General features: G+C 43.6%; 2 protein-coding genes and 1 pseudogene across 5 annotated transcripts in view; 1 reads left to right on the top strand and 2 right to left on the bottom strand.

Annotated features, from left to right (window-relative positions):
• LOC136399334 (zinc finger protein 91-like) overlaps window positions 1-25187 on the bottom strand; it is a 944498-nt gene that overhangs the window by 695858 nt on the left and 223453 nt on the right. The gene's annotated exons all lie outside the window — the stretch shown is intronic.
• Window positions 1-25187, top strand: part of LOC136399322 (zinc finger protein 91-like) — a 388962-nt pseudogene that overhangs the window by 343256 nt on the left and 20519 nt on the right.
• LOC136397147 (zinc finger protein 525-like) lies at window positions 357-15944 on the bottom strand. The gene is made up of 5 exons (XM_066371731.1): window positions 15816-15944; window positions 12853-13067; window positions 7147-7288; window positions 2994-3159; window positions 357-411 (listed from the first exon to the last, which is right to left on the bottom strand). Exons 2-5 carry the CDS (start codon window positions 12865-12867, stop codon window positions 357-359), a joined length of 378 nt encoding a protein of 125 aa, XP_066227828.1. The 5' UTR covers window positions 12868-13067; window positions 15816-15944.

Raw genomic sequence — 25187 nt, 5'->3', positions numbered from 1 at the left:
AAACATTTAGACAAAGCAAATAAAAATGCTTATCATTGCTTTTGCCTAAAATAAACTTTAATTAAGGGACAAAGCCGCTTCCTAAATAGGAAGTGCCCCATAATGCAGTATCCCACTTCTTAAAGGAGAACACTTTTATCCCACTCCTTATCCCACCACTCAAAGAGAACAATTCTGCATGTTGTATCAGCACTTGTGAATCCAAAAATGTTGCCATCGCATAACAAGTATATTCCAGGCTTTCAAGCAGGAATGGTAGGAAACTAAATGAAACAGACAAAGAACTAAAGACATATATATATAAGATGCATTTTAGTAGGAAGCCACAGCTTCTTGCCAGCAGTGAAATTACCACCCTAGTCCAGCAGCAAAAACATGGCCACTGCCCTAGCCACATCCTTCTTTATTATCCTGGGCAAGGTGGAAATCAGCAATTCAGTGATGTTTCCAAGGCAACCCAAGAACTCCACACATGTAGGAACCCCCCCACCATTACTTAACAAACATAAGGAAGTTACTTCCTTCCAGTCCTTCCAGGGAACATGGGAGGCAGGACAAGCAACACAGCCTTTTGCAACTTAGGTGAGGTGGGGGGATGGACAGACTGTCAGCTCACAGCACCTCTGTCCCCCAGTCTCCAAATTGCAAAATACCCTGTTTCTTTTTCGGTCCCCAAAACAAAAGCACAAATATGACAAAGATTTCATCAAAAGTGAAAACCAAAAAAAGACACAGTCCTCAGCAGCTCTCAACTGCACATGAAAGAATTACAGAATGACAGTGATGATGAAAGCAGGTAACAGTGGATAATTTCCTACCTGCTGGCAATACTCCAAGGTCACCTATTGTTGTAAGGTACCAAAAAGCTGCAATATTAATATTCTAGGAGAAAAGGTCAGGCTTTCCTGTCCCGTCCCTCCTTTAGGGAGGGGAGAGAGAAGAATGTAGAAGTTTCTGGCTTCAAGAAAATGAGTCATTTAGTTTTAAATCTAAAATAAAGGTTAACCGAGAAACTTCTTTCCTGTCAAAGGGAAACAGAATTTAAATATCTCCCTACATTGATTGTTGTTCCTCCTCCTTCCTGGAATCCTGAGAGTAACATTCCTCTACCAGTGTTTCCCAACCTTTTTTGTGCCATGCCCCACCTTAACCTTTCTAAAATTTTTATGTCCCCCCCTATGTAACATACATAATTTTTAACATTAAAAAATTGATTTGTTCACTTAATAAACATAAATGATAGGTTCTAGAAGAAATCACTATGAAATTGTTAACAAAACACAGTAAGTAAAATTTCAAAACATATAATGAAAAACAGAAATTTAAATTCCAAATAATTTTAATGCAGATTTTTCTATATTAATTTATTATTTTAATTTAGTGTGATCCTTGCACTTGATGCTTGCTGCACAGAGATTTTATATTAGGTTCCAATTTGGTTAGCTTTAGTCTCAAGTCTCCACGTTGTGTTATATCCAGCCGATTTCTTTTTTTACCAGTAAATCATTTACAGCAATAAATCCACATTCAGCTAAAAATGAAGATGGAAATGGTAGCAATAGTTTTCTTGCACATTTGGTTGAATTTGGGTATTTGATTTCTGTTTCCTCACAAAGCCATGCCATCGCTCCTTTGATATTAAATAAAGCTTTAACTGACTCATTATTTTGCAATTCTGTGAGTTCTTCTTGATACTGCATATTTGATATATCAGACAAATCCACTAACATTGGCTGCATCATCCATATTGGGAAATCAATTTGTTTTAAATCAGAAAATCTTTCTTTTAAATCAGCGGATAGAATATTCAAATGATTGACAATAACAAGTAAAGCGGTATCAGTTACTTCACATTTTTGGAGCCAATGAAACTGTTTAAAGTTTTGGTTGTTAATATGTTTCTGACATAACTCAATATTGGTAATGAAACCAAATATCTTTGCTTTTGCATCGACAAGAGTTTTATTTGTTCCTTGAAGTTGCTTATTTAATATATTTAGTTTTTCAAAGATATTGGCTAAATAACTCACAAACGCTTTACCATCTATTGTTCACAGATACTTCATTTCAGGTTTGTCGCTTAAAAAATCACTAAGAGTATCAAACAGTTCCATAAATCTTTTCAAACAGTTTCCTTTAGATAGCCATCTGACTTCAGTATGAAGTAAAAGTCTCACATGGTCTTCATTTTGTTCTTCAAAAAATAGCTTGAAAAGACGCTCACATTTGGCACTAGCTTTAATAGCATTAACACATTTTATTACTGTATGTAATACTTCATTCAGAACAGGAGAAATGTTTTTAGCTACCAAGTTTTCCCTATGAATAACACAATGCACAAGAATCATTTCTGGATTCGCATCTTTCATCAATTTTAAGCAGCCATTTTTCTTGCCCATCATATTGGGAGCACCATCTGCAGCACAAGATGTTATATTTTTCATTGGTATATCATTGACATCTAAGTAGTTTTTTAGCTTATTATATATATCTTTGGAGGTAGTGGTGCTTTTTAATCTTTTATACAACAACATTTCTTCAGCAAAATGTCCTTTATCAATATATCTTACGTAAGTTATCAATACTGCCTCACTGTCTCTCAAAGTTGATTCATCCATTTGCAAGGAGAATTTTCTTGTTTTCAGCTTTTCAATAAGTTGTTTTTCAATATCCTCACTCATTTCGTCTATTCTTCTGCTAACAGTATTGTCACTGAGTGGCATAGCTTTTACATCTTTGTCATCTTTTTCAAGAACCGTTTTAAGAAATGCTGATATTGATGGTTTTATTAAATTCTCTCCTATAGTGTGATTTTCTCCAGTTTTAGCGATGAATAAAGAAATTTGATAACTAGCCTCAAGAACATGATTATTAGTTGAAGTATGAGCAGTAAATAGAGACTTTAATGTTGTTCTTTTTCAAAAATTTTCTTTAAAGTTTTAAAGTAACTCAAATCTGAATTAATATGAGCACTATGTTTCACCTTCAAATGTGCCTCAAGACGACCTCGTTTCATTGATTGGTTGGTCAAGCATTGCTGGCATAAAAGACAAAAAGGAATCCGCTCATCGTGAACAGTGGGTATGAACCCAAATTTTAAATATTCCTCCGAATATTGACGAGTTTTTTTCTTGCTTGCACCACTCATTTTACTATGGGCTATAAGAAATAAAAATAAGATCAATTAAAAACTAATATTAAAATATGTGTTAAAATATATTCAATGTGACATAGAGTAAACATATACTAAAAATTCATATTTATTTAAATGTATATAACACATTTACTACACTACCACCGCAAATCAAAACGTATCTATATTTTTTCCACTTGACAAAATTTTCTGGCAAGTTATGCTTCTAAAATTAAAATTGTCATTCATGCAGTATTATAGCCCCAATAATATTTATAAAATATTAGTGCTTTCTAGCCCCGATGCAAGAAGTACTTAATAAAGAGTTTAATATTGATAAAAATAAAATCAAATACTTACCAATTATATCTATACAATATATATGTATATTTATTAAATCAACGAGCTTTTACAACAGTTTTGACTGACACTTATTTCAAATTAACACCAACTGAATGATGTGAAACACTACAGAAGTTGTGATGGGCCAATTAGGTGAGAATAACTGCGTTGTTTAGCGAGTTTTTAAAACATCCGGGGTTCCCCGCGGCAGACGGCATGCTCCGCAGTTAACCCAGGACGAAGTTTACTAGACGACGCCAGCCAATCACCCAGTTGATATTTTGGTCTCGTCAAACGAAACTATACTTAATAATTATTTACCGCAATTATTTAAGAATTGCATTTTTTGTTAAATTTGGCACCGATATCTAGCATTGCATTTAAATGGCCCGGGGCAAAAGAGTTAAAGTCGTGTTGAGTCCATTTTCAAATTGCCCCTCTTAACTATTGAATTGCCCCCCTGTGGGGCGTGGGCCCCACGTTGGGAAACACCATTCTAGGCAAAAAAGGGAAGAGGAAACCTAAAAGATTTGAAAACATGTTTGATTGTGTTACCTTAAAAGTCTCTCTCTCTCTCTCTTTTTTTTTTTTTTTTACACAGAGGGAGAGTCAGAGAGGGACAGACAGGAACAGAGAGATGAGAAGCATCAATCATCAGTTGATTGCTTTCTCACATGTGCCTTGACTGCAGGCCTTCAGCAGACCAAGTAACCCCTTGCTCAATCCAGCAACCTTGGGTCCAAGCTGGTGTGCTTTGCTCAAACCAGATGAGCCTGTGTTCAAGCTGGCAACCTCAGGGTCTCAAACCTGGGTCCTTCTGCATCCTAGTCTGATGCTCTATCCATTGCACCACTGCCAGGTTAGGCGATACACCTTGAAAGTCTTAATGTTTCTGTGTATCCCCTAAACAAATATTGTAAGCTAGTGCCATGATGTCATGCTCTCCCCCACCCATGTGTGATCAAGGGCATATAAACAGCCCCTGAAATGTTTGGGGAGCACATGATTTGGGTTTCCAGACTGCTCATGTCGACTGTATGTGACCGGTATTTTTAATAAATCTCCTCCTTTAATAAAACTCTTCAAAATTCACTTGAACTTGGTGTCTCTATGTAAACCTATGGAATTGAGGTACAGGTATTTTTTTTACACTATGACAGTAGCTATTGAAGGACTCCATAAGGTAAGTAGAGACATAAAATTAATGTGGACAATTAAAAAATACAGACTGGAAATATTTTTTCTTCTTTTCCAAGCTAAAAAAGGGAAGGTAGAATTATGCATGCACTTCGATGTGATCCAACTAAAAACTCCCATAAGAAGCGGTTGTTTATCCATCTGGGGCTGTAAAGCCAGGAGCCAGGGCCACTACCACCATCACAGCAGCCTGGCCCATGCAGGTTCGCACTGGATTCGGACAGTCGGTAAAGAAACAATGGAGCCAAAAGCTGATGGGCCATAGTCTTTAATCCTAGCTTGCACTCAGCGGGCAAGCAAAAAACACACACTGGGCTCCAAAACCCACTCACATTCAGTGCTCACAAAGCCACTGACTTATCCGAGTTTCCTAGAATCAAAGGTTTCTAGCTCACCAGCCTTATTCTCCTCATTCCCCATCTCCTTCCTTATCCCAGATACAAACTCTGCACAAACTGGCTTCTCACTCAACACTCCGCCATCTTGGCTCCTTCTCCTGGCCTCTTCCACGTGGCCTCTTTCTGCTCTCTCCTGTGCTCCCTCTGCTCTCTCATGCTAATCGTCCCAGGAACCAAGAGAGCAAGCTCTCGTTCTGCCCCCCATTTTATAGTGTAGATTCAAAACCTTTAATCCAATATACAAAATAGGGAAGTATCTAATACAAAGTCACTTCTCTGAGGCATGATTGGATTGTACCACCCCACATCAAAATGGGTGGGAAAGGCTTAATCCCAAAACCAAGCCCCAGGCTACAAGGATTCTGCCTGCCCACAGAGACACACATTAATATAACCTGGGCAACGGCCTCCATGTGGGCAGCGCCACTTTAACAAAGTGAGCATAATACATTTTATCTGCCCAACAGGGGCCATGGTGGCAATTGATCTATTTTTAGTGCTTGAGTTGGAAACACCATAGAGCCCAGGTATAATACAGTGGAGCCAAATGAGACATGGCTTAATGAGGGAGAGAGAGAGTGAAAGAGGGAAAGAAGAGAAAGAAGGGGGAAGAGGGAGGGTCGAGAAGCAGATGATCCCTTTCCCTATATGCTGAGTGGAATCGACCTGAGGACATCTATATGCCAAGCCAACACTCTCCAAGTGGGCCAAATGGCCAAGGCCTAGACCAGAAATTTATAATGATAATTCATACTAAGAAAAAGAACATTTTGAATTAAAACAGAATTAGATCTTCACACTTTGGGGAGATGCTTTGGGTTGTAATGAAATCATTGAGTGTATATTATGTAGGGTCTTGTGTGACTCATCCATAGAATTAGAAATGATAAATCTGGCCTGACCAGGCAATGGCACAGTGCATAGAATGTAGAACGGTGATACAGAGTATCCACGTTTGAACCCCCAAGGTCACCAGCTTGAGTGTGGGCTCACCAGCTTAAGCTGGCTTGAGCATGAAATTATAGACATGACTCCATGGTCGCTGGCCTGAACAAGGGGTCTTTCACTGTGCTGTATCCCCACATCAAGGCACATTAAAAAACCAATCAATGAACAAGTATGTTGCTGCAGAAAAGTACTAATGCTTCTTATCATCCTTTCTTTAGGTAAGTAGGTAGGTAGGAAGAAAGGAAGGAAGGAAGGAAGGAAGGAAGGAAGGAAGGAAGGAAGGAAGGAAGGAAGGAAGGAAGGAAGGAAGGAAGGAAACAAGGAAGGAGACATCTGAAAACATAGCGTCAGTCCACAGGATTCCTGAAACTTCTGCAACCAATTTGAGGATCTCAACCACTTTCATTAAAAACTCCAAGTGAGAGAAAAAATGGCTCATCATGTAATTCCTCAGGTATGTGCACATTTTTTCTGTGGTGCCCAAAGCTTTGGAAGAGGACTCATCATGGCAGCTCTCAGTCCAAGGTTTAGACTTGGCCCCCCTGCTAATGTGATGACAGAGGTCACTAGAGCAAAAGCAGAGTCCTGAGAGGATGTCGGAACACAGGACGTGTTGGAGACGAGCTGTCCCTCTATGATAGCAACCAGAATACACCTGGGCCTCTCACAGCCCTTTCCACTGCAGCAGCTTCCCAACCACACTGTAAACTCTGGCTTCCTCCATGACCTTTAGATCTCTTCCCTGCCTCATCTGCTTCCTCATCCCACCTACCTGTGTGGAAGGACAGTGTTATTTTCCTTCCCAGCTCCAATTTCTAATTCATTTTGTGCCCAGGTAAGAAGACATGGTACAATATTACAATGTTCTAGAGAATAACTTTCCAAAATACTGTTTTGTGATAGCACCTTAATCATTCTAGACAACATATAAGTTTTCATACACTGAGTTCTAATTAATGTGCATCATGAAGACTTTGTTTCTACACCAGCAAAACCCATATTTGTTCCCTCACAGCAGAACTCTAAAATCTACCCTGCAAGGCAGAAGCTCCCACGTGATGTTCCCCCTAATGAAGGAAACAAAACGCTGTAGGTAGAGAATAAACTCAGGAAGGAAGTCATCCTCACCCAGGGAGACCAGGTTCCTGTAGTTCTCTAACATCACATCCGTGTACAGTTTCTGCTGGGCTGGGTCCAGGCATTCCCACTCCTCCTGAGAGAAATACACAGCCACATCCCTGAAGGTCACATTCCTGAAGGTCAATGGTTTCTGGAAGAAAAGACACATTAATGAAAGTCCGCAATCTGAGTTCATAATTCCTTTTATCATGAAAACAGGGTTAGAAGAGGTTTTGTCCTGAAAGAAAATGATTCAGTAAGATCATTTTCGCTCAGCAATAGATATATTTCCTGAGTGTGTGTATGAGAGAAAGAAGGTCACAAAAACTGGTTTGAGAGAAATGAGGAGAATCAACTCAAGCTGTATGACTTTAAGTTGTTCACTGAGTGCTTTTTGATATGTGTCTTGACCAGGAGGCTCTAGCTGAGTCAGTGACCTGTTGCTCAAGCCAGCAACATTTAGACTCATGCCAGCAACATGTCTATGACACCACGCTCAAGCCAGTGACCTCGGAGCTTTGAATGTGGGTCGTTAGCCTGACCGGGCAGTGTGGCACAGTGGATAGAGCATTGGACTGAAATGCGAAGGACCCAGGCTCGAGAACCCAAGGTTGCTGGCTTGAGCGTGGGCTCATCCGGTTTGAAGCAGAGCTCACCAGCTTGAGTCCAAGTCAATGGTTTGAGCAAGGGGTTACTCAGTCTGCTGTAGCCCCCCCCCCCCGGTCAGGGCACATATGGGTGAGCGATCAATGAACAAGTAAGGTGCTGCAACAAGGAATTGATGCTTCTCATCTCTCTCCCCTCCTGTCTGTCTGTCCCTCTCTCTGACTCTCTCTGTCTCTATCACAAACAACAACAACAAAAGAAGCTACTCATCTCATAGTCTGAATTTAAATTAAACATTAAAAAAAAAAGAATGAATGTGGGTCTTCAACATCCTGGTTCAGTGCCTTATCTACTGTGCCACTACCTGGGCAGGCAACAATACTCTTTTTCAAAAAATTTTTGTCATGGTTTGTTTTCTTAATCTTTTATACAGCATTACTCCTTAACTTATTTTCTAACGCTGAGTAAGGAGGATTACACATGTCCATAAATGCACTACACACACTAAACTTTCAAAAAAGAGAGTTTTAAAACTAAGGCATCACCGTGACCTGGTACGTCAGTTGAATAGAACATCCTTCTGATATACCAATGTGGCAAGTTTGATTACTGGTCAAGGCACATACAAAATATCAACCAATTAATTAATAAATAAGCGAATCAGCAAGTTCATGGCTTCTCCTCTCTCTCCCTGTAAAATTTATCAAAAGAATTAAGGTATCAACACAGGCATGTGCATTTGTCAGTGCTGTATTTGTATCGCTCACTATCAGTTGTGTATATTTGTCAGGTGGAAAAGTCACGAGTTGTAAATATCACTACTTCTTCAATTTTGACATGGAAAACAGTGAACTGCTGTTTTTAAAAAATGCTGATTCTCACTCAGGAGTTCTGGGGTGGGGCCTGTGTTTCCACACCTCTAACAAGCTCTCATTTTACCAGAGACACCAATGTCTCCAGTCCACGTGCCACACTCCTGAATAGCACAGATAAAGAAAACAGAGGGAAAAATGCATACGTGAGTTTGAGCTGACATTTTAATGGAATTTCTACTTCTCAAAGAACAGCATGTATAGCAACCACAAATTTACTATACGTAACCTTAGAACAAGATACTTCTTCCTTTGCTGTGAGACTACTTTGTGAAATATACAGTGAAGGGTAGACCTTGAGTTTTACTTCAAACATAATTTACAATTTTTCAAAAAAAGTACAAACACTGGCCCACACTCATAAGAAACCTCATAAGCATCTATAGAAGTTTCTGTAACTGATAATAACAAACTACTTAAGCAATTAGAAAAAATATCTCAAATAATGTTAACATGTTATGCACACAGATATAATAGGAGAACTGGGTACAATTTGAAAGTGATAGAGCCTGACCTTTGGTGGTGCAGTGAAAAAAGCATCAACCTGGAACAGTGAAGTCGCAGGTCTAAAACCCTGGGCTTCCCTAATCAAGGCACATATGGGAGCTAATGCTACACCGCCTTCTCTCTCCGTACTCTTTCTGTCTTGCTCTCTCTTTGCCCTTTAAAATGAATAAAAATCTTAAAAATAAAATACAATGATAGAAAATAACATGAAATATAGATTTTATGATTCTGTACTTTCATGAATCACTTGTGAATAAAACTCAATTCGTTTTTTGGAAACAGAGAGAAAGAAAGAGACAGAGAGCCAGAAAAAAAGAGAGATGAGAAACATCAGTTCTTTGTGGCATCTTAGTTGTTCCTTAATTGCTTCCTCTTAAGTGCGTTGACGAGGGTGGGAGAAAACTACAGCAGAGTGAGGGACCCCCTTGCTTACCCTTTAGAGCAAACCTTGCTTACCCTTTAGAGCAAACCTTGGGATTCAAGCCAGAGAATTTTGCATTTAAGCAAGAGACCATGGGTTAGGTCTATGATCCCATGCTAAAGACAGTGACTACATGGCTCAGGCTGGTGAGCCTGCGCTGAATTCAGTGACCTCAAGGTTTCAATCCTTGGTCCTCTGAGTCTCAGTTCAATGCTCTATCCACTGCACCACTGCCTGATCAGGCGATACTCATTTTTAATAAATATAGCAGCAAGAAGAAAATCCATAACACTAGAAAAAAATTTTAAGCAATTGATTTTTTATACACATTCATGTAGAGCTATCTGCTCTGACATTGTAGGCATACAACATAAATAAATTATCTGAAAATGATCATAAAAAAGGAATTTTTGCAAATGTCTATCCACATGTAACCCCCACATTTTGTTTAATCCCTTAAAATAGGAAGACATTCTCAGCAATCTAGTGAGCAACTCTCTTCTATCTGCTCTTCTCTGTCAGACCTTCCTCAGTTTTTCGGACCCTTAGAAGGTTCATTTTCTGAATTGTGACCCACAGTGGAGACACTGCAGCCACATGAACCTAAACTCTACATTCCCTTCTTCACTGACACCCAAGCCTCTGACCAGTCTTCATAAGGATGTTGGACACAGTTACCCTCCCATGTTGCTGTCACAAAGGGGATATTTCTATTATTTGAAAGTGATTAGAGGATAATGGTGGCACGAGAGATACCCCTAATCTCTTCCTTTGAAATTTCAACAAATTGAACAGTTATAACACAGTGAAGTAACCCCAGCTGGGCTCACAGTGCACCTGAAAGATCCCCAAACCGAATAAACTGAGTGAATGACACATTGAAAATGGAAATGGGGCCCTGGCCGGTTGGCTCAGCGGTAGAGCGTCGGCCTGGCGTGCGGGGGACCCAGGTTTGATTCCCGGCCAGGGCACATAGGAGAAGCGCCCATTTGCTTCTCCACCCCCCACCCCCTCCTTCCTCTCTGTCTCTCTCTTCCCCTCCCGCAGCCGAGGCTCCATTGGAGCAAAGATGGCCCGGGCGCTGGGGATGGCTCCTTGGCCTCTGCCCCAGGCGCTGGAGTGGCTCTGGTCGCGGCAAAGCGACGCCCTGGAGGGGCAGAGCATTGCCCCCTGGTGGGCAGAGTGTAGCCCCTGGTGGGCGTGCCGGGTGGATCCCGGTTGGGCGCATGCGGGAGTCTGTCTGACTGTCTCTCCCCGTTTCCAGCTTCAGAAAAAAGAAAGAAAGGAAAAAAAAAAAAAGAAAATGGAAATGGAAGATATAATGCCCTCAAGGTCAGCTCTGAAGAGGAGAGAAACCAGCCTAACCAAGTTTTTCTTTTCTTTTTCTTTGCTGCCCTGTGGGAAAGAGGAAGAGCCATGCTGCCTGGGTCTTGTTTACTGTGAAATGAAGAATAAACTCCACAGTGCCTGAGCCTCCTTCAGATGGGAGAAGCAGAGAGGCTGAGGGGCGGAGGGTGAGGTGCTGAACTAAGGAGCGGGGACTGAGCGCAGGGTCCAGACCAAGGTTCCAGGGGTCTGCCTGCAGCCCACTCTCTGCACTGAGACAAAGTGCAGTGCCCCAGCCTCCCAGATGCCAACTCGCTCACCTTGCAGGTAGGAAGAGTGGCAGTGGCCGACCCCACAGCTAGCTCTCCAGAGCCACTCTCTCCCCTGAGAAACAGAGCTATTCCACATTAGGTCCCGTGAATTTTTGCGAAGTTGGGAGGAGCACCCAGAGACCTCAAATCACCATTGCAAGAACCTTAAAGCCACCAAGCCACCGAGCCATACAGCTGAACCTGTAAACCCTCACTATACGCCACACCCACCACTGACTGCGGCCCTGCCTGCATCACTAACAGGAAGGTCACAGGAGTTCTTCCCAAGAATCTCAGAGCCAAAACTTGCAGCACAGAAACGCCTACTGGAAAAAACAGTAACCTCACAAACCTGATAATAAATTTTCCTTTTACTTCTTTTCCTCTTCTGTGCTTTTTCATTTTACTTATTATGTATAAAATTTTTACATTTTTGATGACTTTCTTATCAGTTTTTATTTTTCATATTTTAGTTGTTTTTTTGTTAGAGTTCTTAAAAATACCACTCTCAAATGCCATCACAAAAGAAGAAATCAAATACCATGGACACACAAGAAAGAGATATAATTCATATAGATAATAAACAATCTCCATAAAAACATCTCACCTACAAGTAAACCTTGGACATAAAAGAAAGCAAAGTTAAAACTGAAGTTATTAAAAAAAATCAATGAGTTGCCAAATATACTACTGAGCCATAAGACATGATATAGTACCATTCATGACAATATGGGTGGACTCTGAGAACATTATAAGCAAAAGGTAAGAACTGTTTCCACACATAGGTGGGACATAAAACGGAGGCTCAGGGACATCGAAAAAAGTGGTTACTAGGAAGAGGTAATGAGGGGAAGAACAATAAATGTAGGAGTGCAGGGAAAGGTATAAAAAGGAAGGACAAATACAAGGTGACAGAAAATGTTTTGACTCCAAGTGACGGGAATACAACATAATAGCATAAATACTATGAAAGTGTCAACCTAACACCTATACACTCTTGTTAATCAATGTCATCCTGTTAAATTTAATTTTCTAAATAATAAAAAAAAGTGTTAATTCACGGTGAGAATTGTTCATGCCCTCAGGGAGCCTGGATGGAGAGAAGGCACAGAAGGCTCTGGGAAAAATAAAAGAAGTATATAAGCTGCTGACCCTGACATTAAAAGAGCCTGGGCCCCGGCGGATGGTTGGTCTTGAAGTACAGAGGTTGCTGGTTTGATCTCTGGCCAAGGCACATATAGTAAGAGATCAACATTCTCGCCTCTCTCACTCTCTCCCTGCCTCTCTCTAAAATCAATAAAATAAACATTAAAAAAAAAAGAAAGAAAAAGAGAAATAGACTGACCGTGGTGGCACAGTCAATAAATCGTCAACCTGGGATGCTGAGGTTGCTGATTTGAAAACCAGGGTTTACCTAGTCGAGACACATATTCCCTACTACAAGCTGATTTTCTCCACTTCTTCCCCCTTCTCTACCTCCATCTTTCTACTATCTAAAGCAAATAAATAAATAGATAAATAAATAAATAAATAAATAAATAAATATAACCAAATGGACACAACTTCACTAGGCAGGAACATCAGAAGTAGAGAATTAAAGGTTATAGGTCCTAAATCCACTAAAGTTCGGAGGAAAAGCAAACACAGCTTCTCAGCAGGACACTTTGCTTACCTGAGAAGCAGCCATTCTGTCCTCGTCCAGCTCCTGCTTGTTTCTCAGATGACAGTATATTGAGGAGTCAAGTCTTCATTTGGAGAATGTGCCACCACAGGTGTCCTCAGAGCCTCTCTATCCACTTCCACCGCAGTCACAGACACAAGAATCTGGAACTGCTGAAAAGGCCACACCCTTCTGTCCTTCCTCACTGGAGTCAGCCACAAGTGCTCCTGCAGGGAGACCACACTGTATTATTTTCCTGTCTTCACCTGTCTGTCCTCCCTCAGACATCCACACATTCCCACAGCAATGAGAACGGGCGCTGCTCTCCTGAACGCCCAAACCCAACACAACACCCTGTCACCTCCCCTGACCATCCCTGCTCCCCACTCTCACTAATGCATCCTGGGCGCTCTCCTCTCTGGAGCATGTCTGTGCTTCCCCACTCACCCCTGCCTGTCTCTCTTCTAAGATTCAAGGGTTCCTCTTTTGCTTCTGAAACCTATTTTCTGAATCCACTTCTAGCTCTGTGACTTGTTTTTTGTGAATGTAAGGGGGACTGACAGGAAGAGAGAGATGATGAGCATCAATTCTTCATTGTGGCTCTTTTGCTGTTCATTGATTGCTTTCTCATATGTGCCTTGATGGGGCAGGGGGGAGGCTACAAGCAGAGCAAGTGACCCTTTGCTCAAGACACAGACCATGGCCTCAAGTCAGCGACCTTGGCCTTCAAGGCAGTGATCTTTGTGCTCAAGCCATGACCAAGGGGTCATTTCTATGATCTTACACTCAAGCTGGTGACCTCAGGATTTCAAACATGAGTCCTCTGAATCCCAGTACGACGTTTTATCCACTGTGACAACACCTGGTCAGGATACTTCTGTGAATTCTAAATAAAATTTATAGTATGAAAAACAAAAACAGAAAGCAAATGCTTCCAGGATTTTTCCTGCTAATCCCTGGCCTCATCCTGGAATCACCTAGAGCAGCTGATAAAAACAACAGTGCTACCTGACCTGTGGTGGCACAGTGGATAAACTGTCAATCTGGAACACTGAAGTCACTGGTTCAAAACTCCAGGCTTACCTGATCAAGACACATATGGGAGTTGATGCTTCCTACTCCTCCCTTTCTTCTCTCTCTCTCTCTTGCCCTAGCTATGTTCTAAATTGAATAAAGAACTAAACAAAACAACAATGCTGTTCTACCCAAAGCACCTCTCCAAGTTTGAGTGGGATGTTGCAGGTGATGTCCTTTCTTAAAAATCAAGCCATCAATAAGACCCCAGAAAGGAATGGTTTAGCTTCAACAAGCATGCAGATCCCTTGGGGATGAGCACTCCACTTGAAGGTGTGGTTCTGCAGGTCTGCTGGCCCATGATACGGCATCTTTATCTAGGTCCCTGTGGTGCCTGCACTGCTCCCTCAGAGCTGTTTACAGCAGCATGGCTGATGGAGATCAGACCCAGCACATCTCACACTTCCGGATACTATGAGGGCAGTTTCACCTTTTCAGTTACTAATTCAACAAATCACAAAAAAAGAAAAAGCTGCTGAACATTTGATGAACTCAAGACACAAGGCGCTGACGGCTAAGATCAGACACTCTTACCAAGTGCACAGTGAAATAGCCCAATATACTTTACTAAATACCAATGGATGTTTCAACATATGATAGACTGGAGAAGAGATGCAGGGCTCAGAATTGAAACTTGACACAATATATTTAAAAGGAAAACTATATGGAATCTTTTTAAATGTAACGACTTCTAGGATCAAAGATTTAAAAAGTTGAGACTGCCTCATATTTGGCAAAGAATTATAAGCTTTGTTTATGGCCTTCGCCAGTTGGCTCAGTGGTAAAGCATCCGCACGATGTGTGAAAATCCTGGGTTCGATTCCTGGTCAGGGCACACAGGCTAAGCAACCATCTGCTCCTCCACCCCTTACCTTCTCCCTTTATTCTATCTTTCTCTTCCCCTCCTGCAGCCATGGCTTTATTGGAGCAAGGTGGCCTCAGGCACTGAGGATGGCTCCATGGCATCACCTTGGGCGCTACAATAGCTTGACACTAAAATAGCTGGACGGCAGAGCAACAGCCCGAGATGGGCAGAGTACCAGTAGTGGGCTTCCAAAGTGGATGGATCCCGGTGGGGGCGCATGCAGTATCTTTCTGCCTCCCCGCTTCTCACTTAAAGGAGGAAAAATAAAACAATTATAAGGTGTGCTTCTGCTATATCACCAATGCTTATTTTTAAAGTTAATAACTACTGCAAGAAAGCAGACATTCAACAGACTAAGATTTATTTCAATAGGTTTTTTAAATGAATTAAATGTCAGATGTGTAATAAAAAAGGTCAATGCATTGGGCCAAAGAAAAAAAGAATTTTTTTTTTTCATCCCCACTTCTCCTCCCTAGCCCCCCTTCCTGAGCGCCCTTATCTGCCGGCCTTCCCTTCCCCTCGGGGTGTCTCCCCTTTCTTCCCCTCGCGCTCCTTTCCCCGGTTACTGTCACTCTCCCCGTCGCGGTCCCGTCCCCCCGCACCCCCACGATGCCGTCTCTTCATGGCCCCTCACTGACCTCTCCTCCCCCTCCCGTTCTCTCTCCGTCCCCTGACCCCTCCCAGCCCCGCTCTGCGCGTCCCCAGGGCCCCTTCGCTGTCGCCGCTCCCACACAGTCCTCCACGCGCGGGGCCGGGGGCTCTTCTGGGGATCCCGCGTTCTCGCCCCGAATCCCCACCCCATGGAGAGTGTGACTTTCCTGGACCCGGGCCTCTTATTAAATGGGGTGGTGGCTCAGGAGGGGGTCTGCAGGTCCCTAAGTCAGCAGGGTGGGGGGGGGCAGTCCGGGCTCTACAGGCCGTGAGAAGCCTGGAAAGGGTGAGGGGCGCACACTGTCCGCCCGCTGAGGGAAGCACTCAGTTGGGTGGTAACCCGCTGGCCTTTAGAGGCGATGCGCACGCGCAGTTCCTTACAGACCAGGAAGCCGCTGTAGCGAACGTCACGCGGGATCTGGAGTTGGTCTTCCCGGTTTAAACTTGACCCTTCCGTCCCCATTCCTGCACGCGAGGAGCCTGAGGGTCGCTGCGGACACCGAGAACCCCCAGCAGTGAGTGCGGAGTCCCGGTGAGAGGCCCCGAGCCTGCCCGCTTCGCTGCCGGGTGGGGGCTCCGCTTGGTTTCCGAGGAAACTCGGAGGCCGCCCCGCCCGTGTCCCCCCTGCCATCGGGCGTGGGACGCCCCTGCCGCGGGTTTGCTGCCTCAGTCACGCGCCGGGCAGCCCCCGCTCTGAGACTCCACCCAATTTAATAAGAGGCTCGGGTGCAGGAAGAGCACACTCTCTTTGGAGCGGGGATTCGGGGCGAGAACGCGGGGTCCCCAGAAGAGCCCCCGGCCCCGTGCGGGGAGGGCTGTGTGGGAGCGGCGACAGCGAAGGGGCCCCGGGGACGCGCAGAGCGGGGCTGGGAGGGGTCAGGGGACGGAGAGAGAACGGGAGGGGAGGAGAGGGCAGTGAGGGGCCATGAAGAGACGGCAACGTGGGGGTGCGGGGGGGGGGGGGACGGGACCGCGACGGGGAGAGTGAGAATGTGGTCAAGTGACCACCGAGTTCCAAAGAGACACTAGAGTTACAGGAGACCTTCAAGGGGAGATTTATTAAACCGGCTGGTTGCATCGAGCTCACAGGCTCAAATCATGCGGCCCTTAGGGGTCCGTGTTGAGGGTTTATAAAGGCAAAAGCTACAGGATTCAGTCAGGGAAGTTTTACCAAGTGCAAAAAAGCCATTTCACAGAAGCAGAAGTTGCGGTTAGTTCAACAGTTTCCTTTGCAGAGTTTCCTGACTATTGCTGACAGTTGGGACTTGAGGTCTAGCTCAGTTTGCAAATCTGCACTGAAACATACAAGAAATTGTAAAGTGGTGATTACCCAAGGCATACGAAATGCCATTTGCTTAAGCTAACAGTTTTAGTTTCTTGGCACCTGTCACATTCCTCACTGATGTTTATACTATGTGTCTAACCTTGACTTATTTTCCTCTATAGGGAGGGGAGTGTAAGTACTTTGGGGCAGTGGCCCCCAACCTTTTTTGGGCCACGGACCGGATTAATGTCAGAAAATATTTTCACAGACTGGCCTTTAGGGTGGGATGGATAAATGTATCACGTGACCCAGACAAGTGTCAAGAGTGAGTCTTAGACGGATGTAACAGAGGGAATCTGGTCATTTTAAAAAAATAAAACATTGTTCAGACTTAAATATCAATATAAATAAAATGGAAATAATGTAAGTTATTTATTCTTTCTCTGCGGACTGGTACCAGTCCGTGGCCCGGGGGTTGGGGACCACTGCTTTGGGGAACCATTAATTGGATTTTTCTCTAATTTTTGCCTAAGTTTTTCTGGACTGGTGATGAGCTTTCTTGAATTTCTCCTGAGCTGTTGGCATAGAAGCAGCAGCTTCCCTGAGGGCTACGCAAAGCCTTGCCTGTTTAAGGAACAGCAGGTTTAGTCCCTTCCTATTTTGTAAAACTGTTTCCTCTATATAAATGAACCTGAGGCATAACATATACTAGGATATATGATAGAGGCTTATTTTGTTTTAAACTTGTTTTTTCTTTGTACCTTTTACAATTTGCATAAATCCTTTGTAACATACATTTTTAATTTTTTATGAACTTTAAATATTTAGCTTTTATAACAATTTTTCCTTTAAAATATATTTTCTTTTGGAGGTGTCTTCACCCTAAGTAGCTAATATTTACAGGTTACTTTACAGGGGTAACTACAAGCACATATATTTTTTATTTATTATGTAGAGTTGTTCTCCGCCTCCTGTAGGACCTATAGCAGCACATATATTAAATTTTAAGATGACTTGTTTTGACCTTTCCCGACCCTAGATTTTTCCCTTTTTAAAAGTTTAGTTATAACTACTCTTAAGGTGAGATTAATCAGGCTTCAGGCATTCACAGACCAGCCAGCTTCCGGTTTGTGGCTGGAGCAGGGCATGTCCTTCTCAGGGTCAACTTACAAGGGTTGGTGGGATCTGTTTGCACCATCTCCGAGGGGGTCCCTAAGGGAGCTTAGGGAGAAGGGATGTTGCCCTATCTGATACAATTTTATATGGGGTGAATCCAGCCTAGTAGGGGGTGCATTTAGGTTTTAGCAGAATTAGGGGGAGTAAGTCCAGTTTTCACCAGTTTTTAGAATGAATTTGGTCAGGACTCTTTTCAGAGTTCGGTGTTTTGTTTTGTTTTTTTGACTTGTCCTAAACTCAGGTCTGTAAGCACAATGTAATTTCTAATTAATATGGAGTGCCTTTCCTACTAGCTGTGAGACCTTGGATATAAATACAGGCCCATTATTGGACCTAATATTAATGAGCAAGCTAAATTTGGGAATAATTTTATGTAGTAATTTCTTAACAACTGTTACTGTGGTCTCATCTCAAGTAGGGAAAGCTTCCATTTATCCTGAAAAGGTGTCAGTAAAAACTAATCGGTACTTATATCCCTGTGCTGGTGGTTTTACCTCAGTAAAATTTATTTCTAAATGTTTACCCAGGAAAATTCCTCTTTTTCTATTTTTATAACTTCTCTATTTTGCTTAATACTTACTTGGGCACAGACTAAACACTTGGACACTATGCTTTTTTCAACTGGGGCTTAGGAAAGAAAAGTCCTTTGTTTGGCATTTTAAACTGTTTTTTTCTTATACTTAGTTGTCCTTTTCTAGTTACTAAACTTTCTAAAGGCTCCACTGGTTTTAGGGCTACCTTCTTGGTAGTAGCATCAGCTGCTTGGTTTTTCCTGAGCTTTTAGGGAATTTCCCCCCTCTTTTGGTACCTTGGACAGTGGATGATGACCACTATTTTAGGGGAGCAGACTTTTGCATTGTTGGGGTGAGGGTTTGAGCCTTACCTTTGTTAGTTTGGAAGTCTTCTCCTGATGGCCCCTCTTTGACTGTGCCTGTCTTAAGTTGCTCCTGCCATTAGGAATCTTACCCGTCTTTGGCTAGCCAGCCATCTGAGGGGCCAAACAGGGTGATGTGAGTGAGGGAGGGGCAATGTCCTTTGTGAAATGTTTAGCTTTATTTCTTTAGCAGTTGATGTTTCTACCTTTTAAAGGCTTATTCCCAGGAAGTTTTCTAATTTTTGTAGTACACTTTTGTTTTAATGTCTGGAGCTGACTGTGATATAAAGACTAAGTTAATTGCCCTAACAGGGATCTTCAAACTTTATTTTATTTTATTTTATTTATTTATTTTTTAATTTTTCTGAAGCTGGAAACCGGGAGAGACAGTCAGACAGACTCCCGCATGCGCCCGACCAGGATCCACCCGGCACGCCCACCAGGGGCGATGCTCTGCCCCTCCGGGGTGTCGCTCTGCTGTGACCAGAGCCACTCTAGCGCCTGGGGCAGAGGCCAAGGAGCCATCCCCAGCGCCCGAGCCATCTTTGCTCCAATGGAGCCTTGGCTGCGGGAGGAGAAGAGAGAGACAGAGAGGAAGGAGGGGGGGGGGTGGAGAAGCAAATGGGCGCTTCTCCTATGTGCCCTGGCCGGGAATCGAACCTGGGTCCCCTGCATGCCAGGCCGACGCTCTACCGCTGAGCCAACCGGCCAGGGCAGTCTTCAAAGTTTTTATAAAAACTGCCCACTTTTGCAGTGCTGGTCAACCTGGTCCCTACCGCGCAACCAAACAGCGCTGCAATTGGCCCACCATGAAAGCTGGACTGCCCACTAGTGGGCGGTAGGGACGGGGCGGTAGGGACCAGGTTGACCAGCACTGCAAAAGTGGGCGGTTTTTATAAAAAGTTTGACGACCCCTGCTTGATTTATGGGCTTTTAGCAGCTGCCTTGATCTCTGCTAACAGAAACTGGTGAAAAGTGTTCAAAGCTTCCCATCCCGCTGTAGTGTTAAGAGTCTTATCTAGGCTGGACTACTGGAAACACCTTGTTGAGGTGTTCTTGGTTGTCTTCCTTAGCTCCTTAGTTTATTCCTAATGTAGCAGCCTTTTTTCTTCGCCTTAGTTTTGAGTTGTTTTCTAGCCTTAGTAGTGAACAGAGTGACTAAGAATTGCTGGCAATCATCCCATCTGGGGAGGTGTGTGTACAGTAGAGTTTCTAACAGTCTTGTTAGGGCTTGAGGCTTCTCTGAGAAAGGAGGATTCTGAGTTTTCTAATTTTATAGGTCACTTGAGGGGGAAAAGGACATAAACTATGAAAGGTTGCTTCTCTTGCAGCAACTTATTAGGAGGTGGGGCTTCCCTCAGAGGCAAAATGGGTTTAGAAGGAGCAGTATTCCCTAAGTCTTCTCCTCGGGTTTGGCTCCAGGTATGAGGCGGTTCACGGAGCCAAAGCAGAGGAGATAGGAGGGGCTGTAGCAGGGGCATGACAGTTCAAATTCCTCTGGGGTGGTTAGTCTCTTCATTTGGCCAGTCCGCTCTAAAAGTTGGCCATTTTAATTTACAAAGAGTTTTCAGACAATTTAGACATTTTTACATTTTTAGACAATTTTTTTAGACAATTTTTACATTTTAATTATTAGAAAATCTAATTCTGAAATTCTTAAGCATATACTTGAGTGGGGTTTGGTTCTTACTTTGTCTATCCCCACTTGTTACAAGCAAACAACATTAGCACAAATGAGTTCCCTAAGATTACAAAAGGGATCAAGACCCGAGGTTTGTGCTACAAATGTTCCCTGTTGGATCAATTCTTGGAGGACTAAAGGACAGAGAGTTTTCAGACAAAGTACAAAAAACAAGGAGCTAACAGAAAAGGGTAACTTCCTCTGGTGAGAAGTCAGACAGAGTGCCCTGAAAACAGAGGTCTTGGATCTAAGAAAAGAGGCCTAGCAGTTCTGAGGAGAATGGCACAAACCTGGAAATGTCTCAGGAGACTTCTCGGATGAGCAAAGAAAATGTACAGAACAGGCAATTTATTATTTACATTTACACTTGACTTTTAGACACAGTTCTACAAATAAGGGAAGGAGGTGTTCCATGAGGAACCTGTCAGGTGCTTGCCTGGCCATGTCCCTCACAAGAGCTTAGGCACCTCTTAGCAATTGGTGGGTCGGTATAAAGCCCTGACTTGGATCAGAGAGTGTCTGATACCACCATAGCCATATGAGGATCACCAGGGAACTGCAGGTTATTAGAGCCTACTCAGAGTCCATAGTTATTGACTGTGGAGCCACATATAGGAAACTTGGGTGCAGGCACCAGAGTCCCCCCCCTCCCCCCCACATACCCATCACTCGGGTTTTCAGACAGAACAATAAGAGCAAAGAATGAGATCTCAGCAAAAGGAGTCTCAGGAAGCCCATAACAGTACTCAGTTGAGCCCCCACTAATTGGTTTCCCTAAGAGCACAAACCTCCCCACTAATTGTCTTCCATGGGAGCACAAATAAATGTGTCCCAGGAGCCCAAGGCAGGACTTAACTCTCTGCCAACGTCTTGGCCCTGGAGAGCCTAGTGCTTGAGTGTGATCGTGTCCGATCCTCCATCACAATAGTTCCTAATTAACTAGTTCCAAACAGAAAAACAGAATTCAGTAAAGCAAGATATTTGGTTTACTCATCTCAGGAAGTCAGAATCTGTACTCAACTTTTGCCAAATGCTGGGGCCAGGGGTGTCTGCTAAGACATTGTCTGCGACCAACAGGATAACTGCAGCACTGGAATGTCTCAGGGGACGCCTCTTCTAGAGATCCAGTGGGGTTGGGCAACATTGCAGAGAGCCCAGCCAGCCCAAGTGTCTTAACCTGGTGACACAAAGCACCGGGGATCTCGATGGGGCCTCCAAAATGTTGTAAAGTGACCAGCAAGTTCGAAAGAGACACTAGAGTTACAGGAAAATTTCAATGGGAGATTTATTAAAGTGGCTGGCTGATTGCATGGACCTCACAGGCTCAAATAATGCAGCCCTGAGGGGTCAGTTTTCAGGGTTTATAAAGGCAAAAGTTACAGGATTCAGTTAGGGAAGTTTTAGCAAGTGCAAAAAAGCCATTTCATGGAAGCAGAAATTGCAGTTAGTACAACAATCAATCCCTTTTGCAGAGTTTCCTGACTGTTGCTAACAGTTTGATTTTCAGTAGCTCAGTTTGCAAGTCTGCACTGACAAAAATACAAGAAATTGCAAAAGTGGTGATTATAGAAGGCACACAAAATGGCATTTGTTATGCTAACTGTTTTACACTTTTTTGGCACCTTGTCACAAAAGTACCCGGGGAAAGGAGTGAGATGAAGAAGAAAGGGAAGAAGCCCAGAGGAGAGGGAGGGGCCCAAAGAGAAGGGCGCTCAGGGAGAGGGGCCTGGTGAGCAGAAGTGGGAGATGAAGAATAGAGAATTCTTTTTTTTCTTTTTTTTGGCCCAATGGATTTACCTCTTTTATTACACATGTCACATTTAATTCATTATAAAAAAAAAATTTTTTTTAAACTTAATGAGGCCCTGGGTAGTTGACTCAGCAGTAGAGCATTAGCCCAGCATGTGAAAGTCCCAGGTTTAATCCCTGACCAGGGCACACAAGAGAAGCACCCATCTGTTTCTCCTCCCCTTCTCCTCTCCTTTTTCTCTCTCTCTTCCCCTCCCACAGCCAAAGCTCAGTTGGAGAAAAGTTGGCCTGTGTGCTGAGGATGGCTCCGTGGCCTCCACCTCAGGCACTAGAATGGCTCTGGTTGCAACAGAGCGACACCCTAGATTGGCAGAGCATTGCCCCCTGGTGGAAATACCAGGTGGATCCTGGTTGGGTTCATGAGAGAGTCTGTCTCTCCTGCCTCCCCACTTCTCACTTCAGAAAAAGAAAACAACCTTTTAAGATAAATCTTAATGTTGACTGTCTGCTTTTTTGCAGTAGTTATTAACTTTTAAAATAAGCATTGGTGATATCTCAGAACCACAGTTTATTGTTCTATTTTTCCTCTCTTAAGTGAGAAGCAGGGAGACAGAAAGACAATACTGCATGCCCCCCCCCCACGGGATCCATTTGGCAAGCCCACTAGGGGTGCTCTGTCCATCTGAAGCTATTGCTCTGCAGTCGAGCTATTTTAGTGTTGAGCTACTTTAGTCACTGAGGTGAAGCCATGGAGCCATTCTCAGTGCCTGGGGCCACCTTGCTCCAATAAAGCCCTGGCTGCAGGAGAGGAAGAAAAAGATAGAAGGGAGAGAGGGAGAGGTAGAGAAAGAAAGGTAGGTCGCTGAGCCTGTGTGCTCTGACAAGAAATCAAACCCAAGATTTTCCACACACCGTGCCAACGCTCTACTGCTGAGCCAACTGGCCAAGGCCATAACCAGAGCTTAGAATTCCTTGCCAAATATGAGGCAGTCTCAACTTTTTAAATCCTTGATCCTAGAAGTCGTTACATTAAGAAAGATTCCATATAGTTTTCCATTTAAATATATTGTGTTAAGTTTCAATTCTGAGCCCTGCAACTTTTCTCATGTCTATCATATGATGAAACAGCCATTGGTATTTAGTAAAGTGTATTAGGCTATTTCACTGTACACTTGGTAAGGATGTCTGATCTTAGCAGTCAGCGCCTTGTGCCTTGAGTTCATCAAATGTTCAGCAGCTTTTCCATTTTTTCATGTGAGTTGTTGAATTAGTGACGGAAAGGGTGAAACCACCCTCACAGTATCCAGAAGTGTGAGGTGTGCTGTGTCTGAGACCCAGCACACCTCTGAAAACAGCTCTGAGGGAGAAATATAGGCAACACAGGGACCTAGATAAAGATGCCATATCCTGGGCCCCACTGCAGACCTGCAGAACCACAACTTCCAGTGGAGCCCTCATCCCCAAGGGATCTGCATGCTTATTGAAGCTAAACCATTCCCCTCTGAGGTCCTATTAGATGGCTTAATTTTTAAGGAAGGCCATCACCTGAACCATCCCCCTCAAACTTGGAGAGCTGCTCTGGATGGAGCAGCATTGTTTTGTTTAGTCCTTTATTTGATCAATTTAGAGAGCAGTAAGGGAGAGAGAGAGAGAGAAAAGGGAGGGAGGAGCAGGAAGCATCAACTTTCAACTTTCATTTGTTCCCTGATCAGGCAAGCCAAGGGTTTTGAACAAGCGACCTCAGTGTTCAAGGTGTACACCTTATCCACTGTGTCACCGCAGGTCAGGTAGCACTGTTGTTTTCATGAGCTGCTCCAGAGAATTCCAGGGTGAGCTCAGAGATTAGCAGGAAGGATCCTGGATGTATTTGATTTCTCTTTTTGTTGTTTGTATGAAAAATTTTATTTAGAAATCACAAAAGTATCCTGACCAGGTGATGTCACAGTGGATAAAACAGCAGACTGGGATGCAGAGGACCTAGATTTGAAACCTTGAGGTCACTCGCTTGAGCTCTGGGTCACCAGCTTGAGTGTGGAATCAGGCATAACCCTATGGTCACTGGCTTGAGCCCAAAGTTTGCTGCCTTAAAGACCAAGGTTGCTGGTTTGAGCAAGGGGTTATTCACTCTGCCCTAGCCCTCCCTGCCCCATCAAGGCACATATGAGAAAGCAATCAATGAACAGCCAAAGAGCCATAATGAAGAATTGATGCTTCTCATCTCTCTCCCTTACTGTCTGACTGCACCTATCGGTACCCCCCTCTGTCACATCAAAAAAAAATAACTGACAGAAGTATCATAGAAGTGGGCTCAGGGAACAGGTTTCAGAAGCAAAAGAGGAATCCTGGAATCTTATAGAGACACAGGCAAAGGTGAGTGGGGGCAGGGGGAGCACAGACGTGCTCCAGAGAGGAGAGTGCCCGGGATGCATTAGTGAGAGTGGGGAGCAGGGATGGTCAGGGGAGGTGACAGGGTGTTGTGTTGGGTTTGGGCGTTCAGGAGAGCAGCGCCCGTTCTCATTGCTGTGGGAATGTATGGACGTCTGAGGGAGGACAGACAGGTGAAGACAGGAAAATAATACAGTGTGGTCTCCCTGCAGGAGCATTTGTGGCTGACTCCAGTGAGGAAGGACAGGAGAGTGTGGCCCTTTCAGCATTTCCAGGTCCTTCTGTCTGTGAGTGAGGTGGAAGTGGATCGAGGGCTGTGTGGAGACCTGTGGCGGCACATTCTCAAAATGCAGACTTCTCAACATATTGTCACCTGAGAAAGCAAGCTGGAGTCAGACCAGGACAGAATGACTGCTTCTCAGGTAAGCGATGTGTCCTGGGCAGAGGCTGTGTTTGCTTTCCCTCCTAAATTTAGTGGGTTTATGACTCTCAGCCATTAATTCTCTACTTCTGATGTTCCTCCCTAGTGAGGTTGTTTCCATTTACTTTTTAAAAAATTTTATTTATTGAATTTAGATTGGAGAGAGAAAAATGGAGGCACAGAAAGAGCTGGAAGAAATGGGAAGCA

This window comes from Saccopteryx leptura, chromosome 3 (assembly GCF_036850995.1).
Source record: "Saccopteryx leptura isolate mSacLep1 chromosome 3, mSacLep1_pri_phased_curated, whole genome shotgun sequence".
NCBI classification, from domain to species: Eukaryota; Metazoa; Chordata; class Mammalia; order Chiroptera; family Emballonuridae; genus Saccopteryx; species Saccopteryx leptura.
This window is presented reverse-complemented; position numbering and strand designations above follow the sequence as displayed.